The sequence below is a fragment of the Pectinophora gossypiella genome, chromosome 8 (genome assembly GCF_024362695.1).
Source record: "Pectinophora gossypiella chromosome 8, ilPecGoss1.1, whole genome shotgun sequence".
In the NCBI taxonomy this organism is placed as follows: Eukaryota; Metazoa; Arthropoda; class Insecta; order Lepidoptera; family Gelechiidae; genus Pectinophora; species Pectinophora gossypiella.
Genome location: NC_065411.1, coordinates 2608459 through 2629677, shown reverse-complemented (window position 1 = coordinate 2629677; position 21219 = coordinate 2608459). Strand labels below are relative to the sequence as shown.

General features: G+C 36.9%; 1 protein-coding gene across 1 annotated transcript in view; it reads left to right on the top strand.

Annotated features, from left to right (window-relative positions):
* The window catches only part of LOC126368851 (guanylate cyclase 32E-like), a 182808-nt gene that overhangs the window by 32700 nt on the left and 128889 nt on the right, over positions 1-21219 (top strand). The window contains exons 3-5 of the mRNA XM_050013027.1: positions 10298-10409; positions 17290-17478; positions 20966-21083. Coding sequence (XP_049868984.1) covers positions 10298-10409; positions 17290-17478; positions 20966-21083 — 419 coding nt within the window. The remainder of the gene's footprint in view (positions 1-10297; positions 10410-17289; positions 17479-20965; positions 21084-21219) is intronic.

Below are 21219 nucleotides of genomic sequence, written 5' to 3'. Positions count from 1 at the left end.
TAAAAAAGTTTTTTGTTTTCCACTAAGCTATAACGTTGTAACACGGAAACTCTTCAAATAGATCTAATCACCTAAAGAGACAATTTTGTTGGGTTTCATTAGGAACTTAAATAATTACTTTGACGTCGCCTCGTCGACGTAAATGCGGCAAAATAAAGCCAGATGGGCTTTTTATATTATTGAACACCGCTTTTTTTGTCTATAGAGGTAAACACGTCTCACGCTATTAGGTAATTGCTTTCAGAATCCATAAGTTTTTCAAAAGACCACCTTTTTTGACGTGACTTATGGTAGATTTGCCGCAGATGGCATTACCTACTGGGCCGGACAAATGGGGAGCGCTGAAGGCTCGCACCCGATACAACGTTTAAGACAACAGGCCTGAGGGTGCCCAGTTGGGCGTGAACCTTGGCTCAGGGCGACGTCTGAGAGGGAAAATAATTGAAAGAATTAATCGTCCCTAGTGTGTCTATAGCGATTAGCGCTGAATGACATCATGAATGAAATCGTCGACTACGCCGGCGGGGTAGGTATCGGGGTTCTGAAGTTCGAAAGACCACCTTGGCTTTCCTATTACATATTTACCTTTTACCTAACATAATTACGTATCAAATTCCAAAGATGATAATACTGTTTTGCAAAAATACAGACACTGCAGATTTTCTCTATTTATTTATATGGGTAGGTATTTTAAGAAAGAAGTTTTAACTTGACGATGTAGGTAACATTGTAAACATATTATTTTGAACGATTCTGGCATGTTAGTTTACATAACATAACATAAATAGCTTATATACGTCCCACTGCTGGGCACAGGCCTCCCCTCAATCAACCGGAGGGGGTATGGAGCATACTCCACCACGCTGCTCTAATGCGGGTTGGTGGAGGTGTTTTTACGGCTAATAGCCGGGACCAACAAAAACGCTTAACGTGCCCTTCGAAGCACGGAATCATCTTACTTTTTCGGACAATCAGGTGATTCAAGCCTGAAAAGTCTTTACCAAACAAAGGACAGTCTCACAAAGGGATTTCGACAATGTCCCCATCGGGAATCGAACCCTGACCTCCAGATCGTGAGCCTAACGCTCTAACCACTACACCACGCAGGCTGTTAGTTAGTTACACTTCAAAATATTTAAGTTCCATTTTTCGTTTCTAAAAATAAGTAACACTGTTTTTAGTTTTAGATTATAATGTAATATACAATGGTTTAGTGTAAATTGACAGCTGCTGCTTAGCCTAGTGCGAAAGAGGAAAAGATGGCGTATTACCAGAAAAAATTATAAACTATCCTGACAGCTATCAAATGCCTAGAAAGCTATAAGTACATACGCGGCGGTGCGCGGTGTCCAGTGAGAATCGCCTATGATGGTCACGAGTAACAAACATTCATTTAAATAAGGACATAAATCTTGTTTACGACATTTTGGCAAAAATACACCCACGTAACCGTTTTAGTGAGAATTGTGGTGTAGGTAGATATAAGTCTTTTTACCGACTTCAAAAAAGAACGAGGTTCTCAATGCTTGTCAAATATATATATATATGAATGGTTCTCAAATATATAGTATATATATAAATTCTTTTTTTGTTCGAAAGGAGATATACCCAAGGTGGTTCCATGTCACGGAAGATTTAATTAACTAATTGAAAATGTTTGTGCGAAGTAAATTTATTTATTGCTTTTTAGTTTTGGGTTTGAAGTCGGTTTTATTTTGTTAAAAAAAAAATATTTATAAGATATTGACGGTAATTGTTAAAAGTGCTCAGTCGCTAATATACGTTTCAACTGTCAAGACGTTGTCTTATTAACCGTTCCCGCCAGATATCACAAGATTCAGTAATCCACGATTATTAGGGATAAAATATTTGTTTGCTTCCAAACTTATAGGCATTATGGTGATTTATATGCTTACCTAAGCGGTTGATAAAATGTAAAGCTTCAAATTCGTTGTGAGGTTAGGGCAGTCGCTTGTGGAACCGACATGCACAGCTGAGGGCCATCGGAGGGGTTTTAGTCGGTAGGAGTCCGACATAACCTCGTCGCTCCCCCGGGTGGCGAGGTATCCATGAGGATTTCCCCTTCGTTACCAAAAAAAAAAAAAAAGTCGCTTGTGGAAAAACTATTGCCTATCATTAACGAAGTGAACAAAGTAATTGGAATGATAAGGCTACGATGATGATGATTTATCTAAAAAATATCATGTTGGGTTGGGTTGTTGGGTCTTTTTGCTAAAATGGGTATTCAAGCAAAATACATGTTTTTTTTTTAACTGAGAGCTAGCGGAGAAATATCCAGATTAATCCAAATCGAAAGAAATCCAAGATCTATTATAAAAATAGGTTTGTATACCTATATAAGAAAAAATAGATTATAATATTTTTTGTAGGAAAATATTTCCTAGAAGAAAAGATGATAATCTGTTTTTCTTCGCTTCATTGCATCCAGGTAAAGCCCCTCTTAGTGCAGGTCCTTGGCCTGTCTAATCTGAAGGTGACCTACGCTTCTGAAGAGTCTAAAGCCCTTCCAAAGCTACTATTGCATACTAGGTATTAAAATTGCAGCTTTCTAAATATATTTTTTATTTATTTTGCACAACGATAGTCACTACAATACTTAAACTTATGTATATACAAATAAACTTATATTTCAACGATTTCGTGTAATTGAGTAACTAATTAGGTGAGCACCGCATACAAAAGTCTTTGAATAAATTAGTATCTAGAAATATATTATTCTTATTTTTTTTTGCCGTGACTTATTGTAGATTTGCCGCAGATGGCATTAACTACTTGGCCGGACAAATGGGGAGCGCTGAGGGCTTTCACCCGGTACAAAATTTAAGACAATAGGCCTGAGGGTGCCCAGTTGGGCGCGAACCTCGGCTCAGGGCGTCGTCTGAGAGGAAGATTATTTAAAAGAATTAATCGACCCTAGTGGGTCGATAGCGATAAACGGCCTAAGATTATTAAGAATCTATCTAAATATAGAGTAGACACCCTCTCGTCGTCTTCTAATCCTATTATCCCGTATTGGGATGTAGAGTTCGAACAACAGATTTCCACTTTCCGCGAACTACCTACCCTACGTAACAATATCGTACAAGTTGATAAAATGAATATATTAACTAGTAAGAACTAATCTTCCCGGACAGGAGACAGAGGGATTGTATCTTCTCTAACACGATAGACAATAGGCTAATTTCCAACTAGTCAAAAATATCTTTATTCAGTAGGTAACATAGTTACACTTTGAATCGTCAATTTTTACATAACGAACGTCTCATTCACCTAAAACTATTAAGTAGAAGGGGGCGGCAGAATAACAGCGCTTGCTCCATACTGTATGAAGCAAGCACATATGTCGCTGAGTCGTACCCCTTTTTCTTGACTGCACACAACTTTTGTATGTATCTTTGTTTGTAATTTTTATTTTTATTGTAAGATCTTACTGTTTTTTTCTTCTTCTTTGTTTTTTGCTTGATTTTTGTGTGTGCAGTTTTGCAAAATAAACATTTCTCTCTCTCTCTCTCTCTCTCTAAATGTCAAAACACGAAATTACTATGGAAATTGTATGAAAAAGCACACTGTGGCGTCATAGAAAAACGTGATAAAATGACGGACTTACTATGTTTTTCTTGATTAAAATTCATAAATAAGTTACAATAGAAAAAATAAAATATTTTTCGTTAGTGTATCTGTCTTTATTTAGTAATCAGAATTATCTTGAAAAAGTACACTTTTGCTGGCAACACAAGTATAAAATAATTAATAATATTTTTTGCATGGCAATATTGTGCGAAATTGAATGGCCGACGCCTCCCGCGAAAGTGTCGACGATTATAAAAACATAATTAAATTGTGACAAGGAACAAACTGGTGTTTTGCAATTGGATTTAGAACCCTCGACCTCTCACCATCTACTACACCTACAGTCCACACACACCAAGAGCCGAATATACACGGCCCAATTCTTGTGGGTGTTAGGATACTTTGTCACCATAAGGTTCATCTTCTTCTTCTATCGTGTGGGTTGTGAGGTGAATTACCAACCTCATCAACCCTGGTGTCAGAGTTACTATTGAGCCGCCAAAGGCCCCTGACATGACTCATATAACGACTACGTACTTATATCAGTAAGTAGTAACCGGGACCAACGGCTTAACATGCCTTCCGAAGCACGGATCGTCTTACTTTCGGACAATCAGGTGATCAGCCTGTAACGTCCTAACCAAACTAGGGACCACAAAGTAATTTTTGTGATAAATTTATTTTATTCTTATTCTTATTCTTATTCTTGATATGTCCCCACCGGGAATCGAACCCAGGACCTCCGGATCGTGAGCCCAACGCTCAACCACTGGACCACGGAGGCCGTTAATAAGGTTTATCATATCCATCTTAAGACTTCGTGGCTTTGCTCACTCCTTTAGAGAGTAATGTTTCACCAATAAGAATTGGGAATCTTTATAGATTCATAACGCTGTATGTCTGTATGTCATAATACATTTACCCTTTAACTTTTGAAGTAACTTTTTAGCAATTACAAACTAAAAATTACAAACTAAAAATAGCCATTCGTAGAATTACAGAGGGTGACATAATTCTCGTGAATGTAATAATTAGTTAATTTTCGCAATAGACTTTATACAATTTCTAACAACCCTACACGCCTACGACGTGAAGTCACTGTCGGCCAGTTTTAACCTCTACATGATGGCTTTAATATCAAAATAGGGGGTTCAAAAAAAACTTCTTCAACTTCTTTCTAGCGCGAAACCTGCCGAGTCCACTTTCTTGCTATATGCACTTTTCCATGATATCGCCTTTAGACAGGTCGTGTCCTTTATAATCTGCGTCGTCGGGAGTCTTTGAGGGAGCTGTTTAAAGAAATAAATATACTGACAGTCGCAAGTTAATATATTTAAGTAAATGAAAACATTATGTGTACGTAAAAATGTGTCTCTCCTTCCGAGAAACTGTGAAAGGCATACTTACAATACAAGAAATAAAAGTAAATTAATTTCATCTTTATGTATATATTTACAATAAAATACCAGATAATATTTTAAATTTGTCAGAAAATAAATTTAAAGCTCACGTGAAGCTTACTTTATGTAAAAAAAGCTTATTATAAGATTAATGATTACCTACATGATTAAAATGTCTGGTATTGAATGTGTTCCTCTAGTTATTAAGTAATGTACCCTCATTGATTTAAAAGATGTGTTGCTGTTGCAGTTTCTGGTCATTTCTTCTCCTCAGCCATAACACCTTGCGAAATGACGTAAATTCAAAAATGACCTTCAACAAGTTTATCCATGATATTACGTTGAATAAATGTTTCTGATTTCTGATTTCCTTTTCCAGAACACTTAGTATACTTAGTATACTTCTTCCCCTTCGTCGCTTACCAGGAATATTAAGGTTGAGTGCTGCGTTGCTAATGTACTCAGACAGACAAACGTCAAATGCTTTATTATTCATAATGGTACTTACCTAATAACGAAATGAAGTCAAAGATAAAAAGAGTATTGGATTATGCTCATTTAAATTGATTTTACGGCCTCCGTGGTCCAGCGGTTTGAGCATTGGGCTCACGATCTGGAGGTCCCGGGTTCTAATCCCGGTGGGGACATATCATAAAAATCACCTTGTGATCCTTAGCTTGGTTAGAACTTTACAGGCTGATCACCTGATTGTCCGTAAGTAAGATGATCCGTGTTTCGGATGGCACGTTAAGGCGTTGGGTCCGTTTACTCTTACTGATGTAAGTTAGTAGTCGTTAGATAAGTCATGTCAGGGGCCTTTGGCGGCTCAATAGTGTAACCCTGGCACCAGGGTTGGTGAGGTTGGTAATCCACCTCATAATCCATACGATAGAAGAAGAAGAATTGATTTTAATTTCAACGTTAACGTGTTATAATATAATTTATCTTTGACCCAGTGGTCTATTTAATTCAGAGAATCTCGGTTGACGTCACCCTGTACGACGTTGAGCCTTCTCTAGGTTCCTATATGCCCTAGTCACATTCATTTTAGGACTACCTTTCATCGGGGAACATTATAGAATCTTCCTACAGTTAAAACCACTTTTGCTAAACGTCACCCACATTATCTTTCCATCTACGTATATAATAAAATTTGCCACAAACTCCCAATTAAATCGATGTCCCTCCGAGAGGCCAAAAAGAAGTTGAGACATGGTTGCTGAGTCAGAACTATGACAAAACGGAGGAATTGATGCCAAATTCATAATTACGGGATCACACAGAAATACACACTCACACACACACACACAAACACACACACACACACACACATAGACACTCCTCCTAACTTATAAATACTATATATGTATATTATATACATAATTATTATATTTTTGCACATACCAGTTTCTTTTGTAAGTACCTTTAAAATGTTTCATCTGTTGCTTCTGGATAAGTCCGAACAAAACCAAACAATGTTAAATCGTTTTTTTTTCGGGTCCCTGCGATACAGGCTTATGCTTAGTGCAGGGTCCGCTGTTTTATCTGTCTATATGTAGATTTTCTGAAACTACCTCATTAAACCAGTTTTTTTGTAACAGATTACTTTTGTGAATCTCTTTTTTTGAAATAAATATTTTTCTATTTTTCTATTCTCAAGATACTTATTTCCGAAAAGTGTCACTTCATAACATCTTGCAGGAAAAGATCCGCTTGTGTGCCGTTGCGATATACTTAAAGGAAAATAGGTCAGAAAATGTCGTATTAATATTGCCGTGTCTGTCATATTTTTGACTAGAAAATATTTTTCTTTTCGTATTTGGAATGACACAGCTTTACGTAACATTCACAAACTACGTAATATCGCCGCCTTATAGAGAAAATCGCGTTAGCGTCTTTTTGAAAAATCATTCGAATAGCGACACGATATTTAGTTTAGTCACGTGTGTGTTTCTGATTCAAATATTTTTTTCAGTCGCGGTGTTCGAGTTTCAATAAAACATTCATTATATCTCGAAAAGCTTTTTTTTTCTTTCTTTTTAACCAGGTTATTTGACACAGATTGGTTGAATTCCTAAAACACATTTCTCAGGTATGACCTTGATTTTTTTACGATGTTTAGATCTAAACAAATTCGATAGTTATTAGTTAAGGCCCGAGCTAGATTCGAATACGTGGGTGAGCATCAGAATGACTGCCCAATGCGACAGATCAGTTTTAAAATATTACTAACATCCAATACCTTTTAGCTACTATTTAATACCTTTGTATAGATATTTTCTACCTAATTAATAAATAAGAAAAAATGGCCAGTCATTCTGATGTCTGAATGACCACCCACATTTAGAATCTCCACAAAAAGGCTCCGTAATGTAATTTCGCCTATACACAAATTTAGTACCTATTCAGTACCTACCTAAAAAAATTTTTTTTTAGATTTTTAAAACAAGAAATAAAAAAATATGAGCAAAAAAAGTTTTAACGAAAATGTTAATTGTTTACAACTCAATGACCATTTTTTAAATAAATTTTCTTATTTATTAATTAGGTAGAAAATATCTATACAAAGGTATTAAATAGTAGCTAAAAGGTATTGGATGTTAGTAATATTATAAAACTGATCTGTCGCATTGGGCAGTCATTCTGATGCTCACGAACCTGCGACCTCAGAATGAGAGTCAAGCGTTCTTCCAACTGAGCTACCAAGGCGCTAATTAATACATAACTGAGGTATATTCGAGTTATTTACTGACGTTAGGAATGGATGTTACATTTTATTCATATTTCCAAAAAAACTAATTACTTCCTTAGTAGAAATGAATAAATGCCTATCAAATATATCTGGTCTTTAATCATTTGTACAAAGGAAGTAATTAGTATTTTTATTATATCTACCAAAGTAACAGTTTTATTTATATTCTAGTCTTCTTATATTTACCTTTAAATATCATTCAAGCAAATTAATGGCACGTGTAAACGAGATAACAAAAAAAAAATAAACAAACTTTCCTAATGATTTTTTTGGTGTCTGAACACACTATACACGGTATATACGGTATCAGTACTAGTTGGAGGCCGAGGAAATGGATTCTGGTAGGGCTCTAGCTAGAACATCACCGATTGAGAAATTGGTCGGTGTACTGCGGAACGGAAGGCGATTGGGGCAACCACCGTTCTACACGCCCTATCTATGGAGTAATGGCGATTACTCCACCGACAAGAGTGCAGCTCTTAAATAAAGAGAGACAACACACTGGGGCAGAGAGTATAGTGTCCTATCTAATAACGAACTATTTCTTTTTCTTTGTCTGGCGTCATGCGACTTGCATATTTGCCAATAATGTAGAGGATAAAAACCTAGGAAACGTTTATGGAGAAAGGAATTTGGATAGGTACGAAATTTTGGAATAAAGGAGCATAAGGTAAAGAATAAGGAATATCAATGTACTTACTTACACATATCAATAGGTATAAAATAAACATATTATATTTTAACAACAATTTAATATTATTTACATAAATAAATATGGCTAACAACTTATATATTTGAGGATCATTAGAAGCAAGTAGGACCGAAATAGATGCAGGAAGAGGAACTTCATTACAAGTATAATGGGCAATTGGCTGACCACCATCATCATCATCAATTTAAGAGCCACGCTCTTGTCGGTGTAGCATTTTCCATTCCAGTCTATCAAAGGCTAATTCCTTGACTTCCCTATAAGACACGACGTTAATCTTTTCTTTAATCTGTTCCATATAAGCTCTTCTGGGTCTTCCCCTTCCTCTCTTTCCTTCTAGCTTTCCTTCTATGATGTTTTTAATGAATTCGTCGTGTCTTATTAGGTGTCCAATCATCTTGCCTCTTCTGTCCTCAATAATTCTCAGTATTTGGCTGACCACATGTCACCATAATATAACATAAGCTCACGACAATTGGCTACTTGACAACCTAGTCAAATGAGATACTTTTTACGAAATGTCAAAAAGAAAATTTTTTTAGAGTTTGTATGGTCATACTGTCCTGTGACGTTATCAAAATAAGCGCTCAAACGTACTCATTGTTACTTAATTCGTGAATAAATTTCGAAAATAAGTCGAAATATAAAATGAGATTAATTTATGATCAGCCAATTGGGAATCAATTGGGCTAGAAGAGTACATCCCCAAGGCTCAAGAGACGTAATAGCTTTTTGAAGGCTGTCGAACCGGCTGAGTGTGAGGCTTCCCAAGCCAGATGCAGTCTTTGGCGCAGGACGGCGACGCTACCTACTCCATTTGTCCCCGTCTCGGAGAACCTTCCACCGGGTTATGAGCTGACCAGGCCGACCTGGAAATCTTTAAATAGACTCCGCACACAGGTTGGCCGAAGAAGAAGATAACCTGTCCAGGAGGGGTTTTCTCATCGGGTCGGATCTGAGCTGCGTCTGTGGTGTTACGCCACAGACTATGGCTCATCTGATAACTTGCCCCGCGTGCCCTGATACCTGCACGCGAGAGGGGCTGATGAGTGCCACCGAGGATGCTGTTCGAGTGGCGAAATACTGGGCTGAAGAAATCTAATGCCATCGAAACGACGAGAAGAAGAAGTACATCCTTAGTGTCCTGAGGTCTATTGTCTTAAGTTTTGTACCGGGTGAGAGCCTTCAGCGCTTCCTTTTTGTCCGGCCAAGTAGCTAAGCCATCTGTAAATTACACGTTTCTTTGACATGACCAATGGTTCTCAGATGATTAGTATGAATCCGTTAATGATCCATATTCCTACAGACACCTAATTTTATTTAAAATTATTTATACCCTTCATTTTCTTATCCGCCGAAAAGGAAAGGGACGGATGATTCACGATATTCTTTATAATAAATGTTCATTTTAAAATGAATGAACGAAAAACGGGAGAATAAAATAGACATCACGCTGATATACAACCCGTTTGACGTGTGCTGTCAACTTAATTCCGTCGGGTTACTGGCCTATGTAGAAATTTGGGAGGGTTTTTTACAGCCTTAAATTGACGTGTCCTTTCTTTTTTGGCGGAGAACAAAACAGGTATAACTTAAAATAACATTATATTTATTATGGGATATTATTAATTTATACAATTTGTCACTTAAAATTACGAATAATTAAAACATTTCAAATTATTACCCAAACACTAGTCAGTCTAAAATACCGCCCCCTCTTGTACCTGGTTCAAAGTTGCCCATTATACTGGCCGCGTTACCGCGCACTATAAAAACTTAAAATAAACTTAGATGGTGTGTACCGGAATCAGCACCTTAACTAATAGTGTTTTTTTTTTATCACAGGGTGATGACTCAAATGCGGGACCTGGGCGTGGTGGCATTTTTCGGACCAGATGGCACTTGCCACACCGAAGCGAAGCTAGCAGCTGCATGGAATTTACCTCTCATTTCACATGTGAGTCTTCTTTACTAATATTATATTAAATGCGAGTATGGATGTTTGTTACTTTTTCACGCAAAAAACCACTTAATGGATTTCAATGAAACTTTACAATAATGTAGCTTATGCATCAGAATAACACACAGGCTTTAAACAATTAAAAAAAAAAACGGAAATTCTTACCGTGGAAACAGAAATCCACGCGGACGAAGTCGCAGTAATATTCAATGTAAGTAGTCGTTTTCTTCTAACACGTTTATTGTGAGGTGGATTTACAACCTCAACCCTGGTGTTATGGTTATTATTGAACAACCTAAAGCTCCTGACATGGCTCATGCAGTGACTATTTACTTACATCAGTAAGTATAGTAACCAGGACCAATGGTTGATCAACCCGTAATGACCTAACCAAACTAGGGATCACAAAATGTTTTTTGTGATTTGTCCCCACCGGGTTCGGACTCGGGACCTCCACAACGCTCATACACTGGACCACGGAGGCCGTTAATAGGAGTACTTACCTATTTAACGTACATGCTATATAATAAAATAAATAACACCTTAAAAATACATAATCTAAATGGATATGACGTTAAAAAGAAATTAAAATGTTGGCTCCAGACACTGGATTACAGTAAAACAGAAGAAATACTTTTATAAAATATTACTATATACGCACTAAAGACATCAAACCCACACATACACACAACACATACACACACACACACACACACACACACACACACACACACACACACACACACACACACACACACACACACACACACACACATACACACACACTAAAATATATATAGATCGTTTTTCCATTTATATACATAAATACATGTAATTACAATATATAATTATCATAATCATAATACCCATGCACTGCACATGACTACTTATTAACTAATCAGCAGCACCTACAATCTATTTGCACCGACACTGAACCACTGACATTCACAACACAGGTCGCCTAGTGTGAATGGCAGGGAACTTAATTATATAGGTTGTTGTTCACAAGCTTGTTTGTATGTAAGTTTAACTTAAGTTTTTAAATAATTGTAAAGCTTCTATGTAATAAATTATTATTATTATTATTATTATTATTATTATTATTATAGTATACTTAGATGGCTTATCGCGTTAATGTACTAACTCGGTGTAGTTTTGATAAGTAATTTATATATTACTTACTTACTTACTTACTTATTATTTATATATTTCTTTTATTTATTTGTATTTTGCCAGGTAGCAACTTGATATTTTGTCATTCGCTAAAAGAGAAAAAGGTCGGGAAATCGTTAATTTACGACGAACTAAAGAACCAATATCATTAAGATTTATATTTTTAGGCAACTGAATATTTGGGTGTATTAAAATTTGAACGTTTTATACATTGTTTTAAGTTTACGCGGTTATTATCATAATTAAAGCACATAATAACGGGTTCTTACCGCGTTTAAATGGGGATATGAGACTCCCTCATATCCCCATTTAAACGCGGTAAGAACCCGTTATTATGTGCTTGAACGTTTTAGCTCACCGGGGAGAAATTATTCAAACCGACAGAAAGAAGCACGTACAAAATACACCTAAAAATACATTCACGTGTATTTTAAGTGCTTATTTTTTATATATTTGAATTATTTGTCTTTTTGTTGTTTAATACCTACTTACATTTAAGTTTATTAATGTAGATTCTAATATGGAAATAAATATTTTTGTTTGTGCCTCTCTTTAATAAATTAGGAATCCTGACGCTTCCTTGAATGTATATAATAGGGTATGAACTGGCTGTCTTTGCACATACACGCACGCACGCACGCACGCACGCACGCACGCACGCAAGCACGCAAGCACGCACGAGCGAAAATTATGTGTGTGTTAAAAAAGATATGTGAATGAAATTAATTAGTTCGATGATTTTTGAAGTCTAGTGTAAAGCCTATTTATTTATGTTGTGAACCTTTATTGTTCAAAACTTTTTTTTTGTGACTTATTGTAGATTTGCCGCAGATGGCATTTACTACTTGGCCGGACAAATGGGGAGCGCTGAAGGCTCTCACCCGTGATTTGTGTGGTAAATAAATAAATATTAACTGATTATTATAAAATCCTATGGAATCCTATGGGAAGGCCCGTGCCCCAGCAGTGGGGACGTTAATGGGCTGGTGATGATGTGATATTATAAAATCGTAGGTGGTAGGTACTACCTACCTGAGTAATGACCGTTAAAGGTATTGTAATTGCTCTCAGATATCACACACACAGTTGCGCGTGTTGATGATGTCAATGTGTAGTGTCTGTGTAAAACGAGGTTGTTTGTATGAAATGTTTGAGTTGTGGCGTTATCTTAGCCGAGGTTCGCGCCCAACTGGGCACCCTCAGGCCTGTTGTCTTAAACGTTGTACCGGGTGAGAGCCTTCAGCGCTCCCCATTTGTCCGGCCAAGTAGTTAATGCCATCTGCGACAAATCTACAATAAGTCACGTCAAAAAAAAAAAAAAGAAACAAAAAAAAAAAAAAAAAGGCGCTATCTCGTTTTCACAGGGTCCGCTTACCTAACCTGAATATTTGTCAGCCGGGTCTGCATGACAACCGTGCCGCATATTGAGCGTTTTGACCAATAAACGATACGAATGCTATCTACGTAGATGGACGTCACACGGCTATTGGTCGAAGGCCTCGATATAATTCGCGCCGCGCGCGGCGCGGTTACCGTGCAAAGCCTACTCCGGTTTTTTACAGACCCTCCAATCTGCGCATTTCTCGGTTACGAGTAGGTATATGGGATTCCTTACGATTTTGACACCTCTCATATCATGTCATGTGAGCCATGTCAGGGGCCTTTGGCTCAGTAATAACCCTGACACCAGGGTTGATGAGGTTGGTATTCCACCTCATAACCGACACGACAGAAGAATAAGGTTTTAAAAAGGCCACATCGAAGCAGGGGGGTTAAAAAGGCCACATTGAAGCGGTTTATCTAAGAAAGCAATATTGCAATTTGATATTTGCGCATGTAAAAGTAAGTGCGCAATGCACACAAATGTCAAATAGCAATATTGCTTTTTAGATAAATTGCTTTGATATGACTTTTATAACCTCCCGATACGATAATCACTTGTGGCCTCAATATTTTCGTCATAGGATATTGGATTCCGTTTGGCATTTGAATTCATTTCTACATGATTTTGTCTGGAAATTATAATTAATATTATATTCTAGGAATTTTAGCTTCAGGTTGAGACTTGAGACGTCTTTTGTATTAGAAACGGTCACCTTACGATGATTTTCAATGTCAGATCTAGAAGAAAATGTCTTTTATGTTTGCCTTACAAAGGGTTTATAGGTGAAACTTAATACTAGTAATGTTCGTTATTTGTGATGGTTAGTATTTAGCTTTCAGAATTGGCATAGAAACAAGAAATGAAAAGCGAGGTATTAAAAAGATCATTTTCAAATCAAATCAATTTATAGCGGCCATTTGGTCGTATAAGGCCGCCATTTGCCACGTACAGTCATGAGCAATATAATGTACCCACTTTAGGACTCTGTCGCACTAACATATTTGACATTTAGTGAGACTTACAGTTCAATTTTTCAAAAAAGTTAATGTGACATGGTACCAAAGTGTATATATATATTAATGCTCGTGACCGTACCTAGTTATGAGTCTTTTGTAATCATTATTTTTTTATTTTGGTGCCATAAAGCATATTTGTATTTATTTGCTATTTTTGCTAGTCGCTGAAGATAGCGCAACGTGGGCCTTCGGAAACTGACATAAGCACTTTAAATTAGCACCAATATATAACTGTGTACTATTTGTGTTTTGGTATTGTACATAATATGTAAACCTGACCAGGATTATGAAAAACCTAATTAAGGCCGGGTTTCCACTGACGTGGAGATGGGCGGAGAAGAGCGGAGATGTGCGGATTTGACCAATCACGGAGTTTTAGAGAGCGAAAAACGAAGACGCTCTGTCACTCTCACCCCCACGGTGATTGGTCGATTCCTGCAAATCTCCGCTCTTTTCCGCGTCAATAGAAACGCAGCCTAACTAAGGGCGCCAACACCAAGTATAGTCATGCTCATATCGATTGGTTAGTTGTCTAATATTTTATTATACCTATTTATCTTATAAGTATTATGTCTACCCGTGCCATTTAAAAAATAGTAGCAAAAATGTAATAGCGATACTTGTAAGTATAGTTGAGGAACCATATAATAATACGAGTGTGTATGTATGTACGTGCGGTTGAAACCATGTCACATTAACTTTTTTGACAAATTAAACTGTACGTCTCATTAAATGTCAAATATGATAGTACGACAGGGTTCTAAAGTGGGTACATGATATCGCTCATGACTGTACACACCGTGACAACCTGTAAAAGTACCTTAATACAACAGACACAAATCTTTTTAAGTTAAACTAAATTAGCCGCGAATTTGCATTTATGCAATAACGAATGACGTGGGTGAAGCCACACGTAATTACAAGCTAACTTTCAGCTACCGACTTGCGAAGTTTTTAAGTGGTCCTATTTTGAAGTCCTCAGATATCATGAATCTAATATAGGTAAGTAAAATGAATCAAATGAATCATCCAGTTTGTTATTGAAACTCAGCGCTGGATGGTGTCACAGAAATGATTTACTGTTTTGTTCTTTCTATTTTTATTTTTTGTGTGATAGTTTACTTATTAATTTTAGAAATTGTATTTTTTTTGTGTATTTTTCTTTTTCTTACTTTTTTATTAATTGTTTATTTTTGTTGTATTAGTTTTTATATTGTTTTCTCGGCATAGTACAGCGCATTGAGTTACACTGTAATGTTGTATGTACCTTTAAAAATAAATAAAATAAATAAATGGTTCCATCACAACACAATCTGAGACATTTCCTCTCGCCCGTATTCATAATATATTTAATAAAATTTTAAATAAATATGAAAACTGTTACTGACACTTTTATATGCATACATAAACTCACGCCTATTTCCCATCGGGATAAGCAGAGACTATGGAATTCAATTTGCTTCGATCCTGACATATTATTCTCTTGCTTTCTCCACATTCATCAATCGTTTCATACACGCACGTCGATTCAGAGTAGATCTTACTGAACCTTTTCTAAGGACATCTCCAAATTGGTCAATGTACAATCAAATAGCAATCCAAAAGGGTTTATTCTTCGTTTGTCCCACTGAGTTTTGTCCCACATAAAAAAATCCTAAGTCGTCCCAAACAACATGCTTCCTTCGTCCCAAAATATAATTTTAAATATTTTATTCCTACTTCGTCCCATTTTGTATTCCTTCTACGGCACATGTTTTTTTTTATATGCCAAACTTACTATATTGTATACGTAGAATCAGCAAAAAAAGCCTTACCTATTATTTTAAATATTACTCGTATTATTTTATTATAATAAAACTCATTAACCGCTCTTAGTGAGAAAGTTGTGAGTTGTTGTGAGATTACTTAGAACATTTTCTGGATGAGTAATCGACTTTTTGTTAGTAGTTACTTATTGTTGATTTAATTTAAAAATTTATTAATATGATTGTGTTTATCTGACTTACCTGATTTGTTCAATAAAAAAAATATTTTTAACTTAAAAAAATAAGTATTTTGTTAGTATTCTTTTTTGTTGACTATACCTTTGAGGTACCTATTTATAATTTGGGACGAAGCAAGACTTCAATAGTAATATGGGACAAACTAAGAATTTGTTGGAATGTGGGACAAAACTTCAGGACGAACGAGGAATGAATCAGCAAAAGTTCAGTCACTGAGTTCAGCGAATTATTTGTGAACAGTGGTCATAAAATTATGAACCATTAGTTGTCATAATAACATCTAAAATGTTTTGGTAGGTGGTTTTGGTCTATACATATAACCAGGGAGGTCTTAAGTGCAACCAGTTAATTTATTAAGTACTTTGCAAGAAACTTTTGCAGCTTATCGTACGTCCACAACTTACCTGACTTGAAATTCTGAATTTTATTTTATTTCATTCCTATATTGGCGCCTTATGAAATGTGTATGATAATTGATAAGTCATGAGTACGGAAATTTGATAGTACGGAAGTTGGTTCATTGTCGATTTTATTGATGTTGTTGCGCCCCGACGTCAGGTGGCGTGACCGGTAGTGGGGGTGATGTCTAGTCATTGTCTGCCGGCCAGTTACGCAGTCAGTTACGATCGGGACGCGGAGAGCGACGGACGTTGCCCCGTCGGTATTTGTTGGGACTGATATGGGAAGAGCCCGAGCGAGTACCTATCATATCCCTTGATCCGGTCTGCTTATACCATAGGAGGACGAAGTGCTCGACAGGCGGTGCTTTATCGGATCGTTAGGAGCATTTCAAATGCCAAATTGTAAGTTGGTAGTTACCCAAAATTAATAAGTTTTTGATAGTGTGAAACGACCATCTGAACTAACCGTATTCTTTTTACAAACACCCACATCAAAGAATCTTACCATTGCGTAGATGTAATACCTAACTACCTATGTAGTACGTAAGCAATACATGTTCTGCGTAAAGTTATAGCTTACTATACCTATAAATAACCTGATATCATGTCCCAAAAGTCGTATACGCTACCTCAACTCGATAACTTTTTGTTTGTCTACCCTTTTGCCTTTATCATTTACCCACATATTTTATTTTAATATTCAATTCAATTTAAACACTTTATTGCATAAAGATTAATATAACAAATGGGACGAATACCCAACGGGTACAATCGGCGGATTTATTGCTAAACAGCAATTTCTTCCAGGCACCCTTAAGGTGAAAGAAATTTCACAGATAGGTTTTTTTTTTGGGTTTTGAATTTTTTACTGATCTAATCTTTTTTTTATTTTGTACGCAGAAATGCACAGGAGCGCGCGGCTCCCGCGACACGGCGGGCCTCGGCGCGACATTTGCACGCACGCTGCCGCCCGCGTATAAAGTTAGCAAGTCTGTTGTCGCGCTCCTGAAGGCGTTCAGCTGGACCAAGTTTGCTATAGTCGCTGGAGACGAGATGACTGCAGCCGGACAGCAGATGGACGCTATTAAGGTAGGAATAACAGACATACGCATCTTTTATCTTTGTTTTTGGGTATAAATGATGACCCTTTTTTATAACACCGAGGCACAATACATCTTCCACCCATTATTATTCTGATCAAAATAAAGAGAAGCAATATAGGTAGCAACATAATTCTATATGTAACGTGATCCAAATATCAAGCATCAATTATTCTTATATAATATTATGCTTCTGCCATTACTGTTAAACATCCTCCATGGTCTAGTGGTTCGAGCGTTACGCTCACGATCTGGAGGTCCGGGTTAGATTCCCGGCGGGGACATCGTCGGAATCACTTTGTGAGACTGTCCTATTTTGGTAAGGACTTTACAGGCTTGAATCACCTGATTGTCGGAAAAAATAAGTTGATTCCGTGCTTCGGAGGGCACGTTAAGCCATGGGTGCCGGCTATTAGCCGTAAAAAATACCTCCAGCAACCCGCATTGGAGCAGCGTGGTGGAGTATGCTCCATACCCCCTCCGGTTGATTGAGGGGAGACCTGTGCCCTGCAGTGGGACGTTTATAGGCTATTTATGTTTATGTTATATGTATATAATATGCTTCTGCCATTACATTATATTTTTGAGAAAATGGCTAACTATCACATTATATATGTACAACATTATATATGTATGTTGTCTATGTATGTGTAAGGTTTAATACGATCTACTCTTAACCGGCGTGCGTGTATGAAGCGATTGATGAATGTGGAGGAAGCGAGAGAAGTGTGTCAGGATCGAAGCAAATGGAATTCTATAGTCTCTGCTTACCCCGGTGGGAAATAGGCATGAGTTTATGTATGTATGTATGTTTGTACATATGTACAACGCTGTCTATATTGGTTTTGGGGAACGTAACTTGGAAAGTCCCTATTTATTATGTCGTACCTGTAACAATGTGTAAGCTACCTTATGCGGACAACCATGTTCAGAAGTTGAATTCAAATTCAAATTCAAAAATATCTTTATTCAGTAGGTAACATAGTTACACTTTGAATCGTCAATTTTTACATAACGAACGTCTCATCCGCCTAAAACTACTGCAGCTTCTCACAACCTGTATAGCCGGGGAAAAGAAGCTGCAAGAAAAACCTCGGTACAGGGCCCTAGACGTTCTTTAAAAAAAATAAACATAAAATATTGATATACAATTGAGTAATTTAGCTGCCTAATATCAGTTCTCAGACAGTTAATCCCATGCATTCATATCTTCCTACAGTTTCTTCAGAATACTTCTACAGTTTCGATCGAGACGATAACTTTAGGATTACACAACCCAACCCGTTATGTACTTATACATAGTTAAACATAGTTTACTACAGAACTTAAGATGGTAGATGAAAACGTAAGTTCAATATTAGTTTTGTATCATGCTCGTGTCTAGATGTTCCGATAAACTACAAAGTCAAACGGCTGAGTTAATGTAGAATAGAATAGAATATAAATTGTTCATTATAAAAGGACGCCACACATAAAGACCACACACAATTGATTGTGATTGTGATTTTGTGTAAGTTTGTTTTCTCCTACTGTGTTTGTATTGTTATTGTGGCGTCTTCTAATAATAAATACTTTCTTTCTTTTAAAGATAAGACAATGTCATTATTTAATTTTTTTCAAAAACAATTACAAAAAGCATAGGAGGATGTTCATTAGAATGAGCATAAGGTGGCGGTGGACGTCCTGAGATAAAAGGACCTTATGAACGAGGAGGAATATTATGAATACTGTTTAGTTTTAAAGATACTTTTTGCCATTTTTCTCTGATACTTAGGCCAGGTGAGCACTACGAGATTTTCGCCGCGCGGCAGTAAAGAGCAGTGGCATAATGTCGCACTGTAATACTGTACCGTTTTTAATTGTATTGCGCGCACTTGACGGCAGAGCCGCCGCAGCGGCGCAGTATTACAGTGCGACATTATGCCGCTGCTCTTTTCTGCCGCGCGGCGAAAAACTCGTAGTGCTCGCCTGGCCTTAGAAGTAATAAACTGTATAGGTCCCGGCAAACTTCTTGAGCATCGACCTTAACTGCGCACAACCGAATTTTAGATCTCTTTGGTGGTGCGGTACGAGGCGCGGGGGCGGGCGAGTCCCGCATCGACCGGCTATTGGTAGATCAGTCGATACTTCCCCCGCGCACCCTGTCTTCGCCCCTTTGACTCCCGAATACACTTGCGTGCATTGAAACTGTCACGTTTTTGTTATTGCTCTTTTGTTAGATTTTTTTTTTTATTGCTCATTTGTTTAAGTTTAAGAATTAGTTACTAGCACGAGGTCTATGTCTACAGATCCAAAACCTAGCACTAGCTCTGGTACTGCTGGTTTCAACCTCATGGAAGGAATATCATACTTACCTGACGATTAGTTTTTTATTAAATATAATATAATAATTATAAAAAAGATAGTAACTTGACTTTTTAGTTTGAATGAGGGAGTTTCCAGGCTACGTTCCTCAATAACAATATAAATGGCACTGTTCAGTTTTTTCTTCGTTTAACCTTCTAATTTCATGGATTACAGACATGTACATCTTTTATCTTTGGGTAGACTTTTTGGCGGGAACAGAAACGGGACGCTTGCTTTCTTCATTGAATAATCTATACGAAGTGGTGTTTTGTGGTTAATGGTCGCATTAAATTAGTCGGAAAACATTCGTGATAGTGTTATTATATCGGAATATTCAATAAACAAAGTGTACCTATCTATTTTTGCTTCGTGCCAACAAGCCGCTTCATAACTCGAAAGTTTATGCGGTCTTTTGCGTTAATTCGTTTGGGGTTCGGAATAGGAGTCTGCTTCGGAGCAGACTGTAGGGTAGGGGCTTAGGTTTCATAATTCATCGTCATCACCTTTCATCATTTTATTATTCAACATCAAGAAAAAATATACATAAAGACATGGTTTTATGGGCATAGTTCCCTTTGCTTTGCCCTTCGGAGAAAACCAAAAAGAAACACTATCTTTGGGTAGAAATAATGACCCTTTTTTTATTACACGCACAATTAGTTTCCACCTATTTTTATTCTAATCAAAATAAAGAGAAACAATATAGGTAGCAACATAATTCTATATATAATGTGATTCAGAAATCGAGCAACAATTATTTACATATCTGCTTCTGCCATTATATTGTATTTGGGAATAATTATTTAAGTACTCGAGTAATGAGAAAATAGGTAATTATCACGTTAAAGCTGTACAACGCAATGTATATTGCGTTGCCTAGAATTTCCTTCATTTATGTTTCGATTATAGATAATTGATATCACATATATACATGGAACTTAATAACTTAACACAGCGGCGAGGAGTGGGTATTCCTTTTGCTACACCTTTTCTTACCCCTTCGGGGATACACGCGTGATGCTTCGTTATGTAAAAATAAAAAAAACATTAAAAAACTGAAGCCGAAATCGGCTAGGAATAATAATATGTTAAAATGTTATATCTTGTAACAATTTTTCTTCTTTTCTCAGGATTTGGCGCAGACCAACGGCATGATAGTGACGGCTGAGCATCGTTTCACAGACTACCTTCCTCGCAAGATATCAGAGATGGAACTGATAGTGGAACAGACGTATGACAAGACTAGAGGTAAGTTCACCTTTCATACTTCTTTGGCTTCTTTCCGAGACGATTGTAAATCTTAAAATGGTGTCGGCCCAAATATTGCAGCGTCGGCGTTTGTTATCATATTTTCCAACGTGCGTGTATTTCTATTTTATTTATA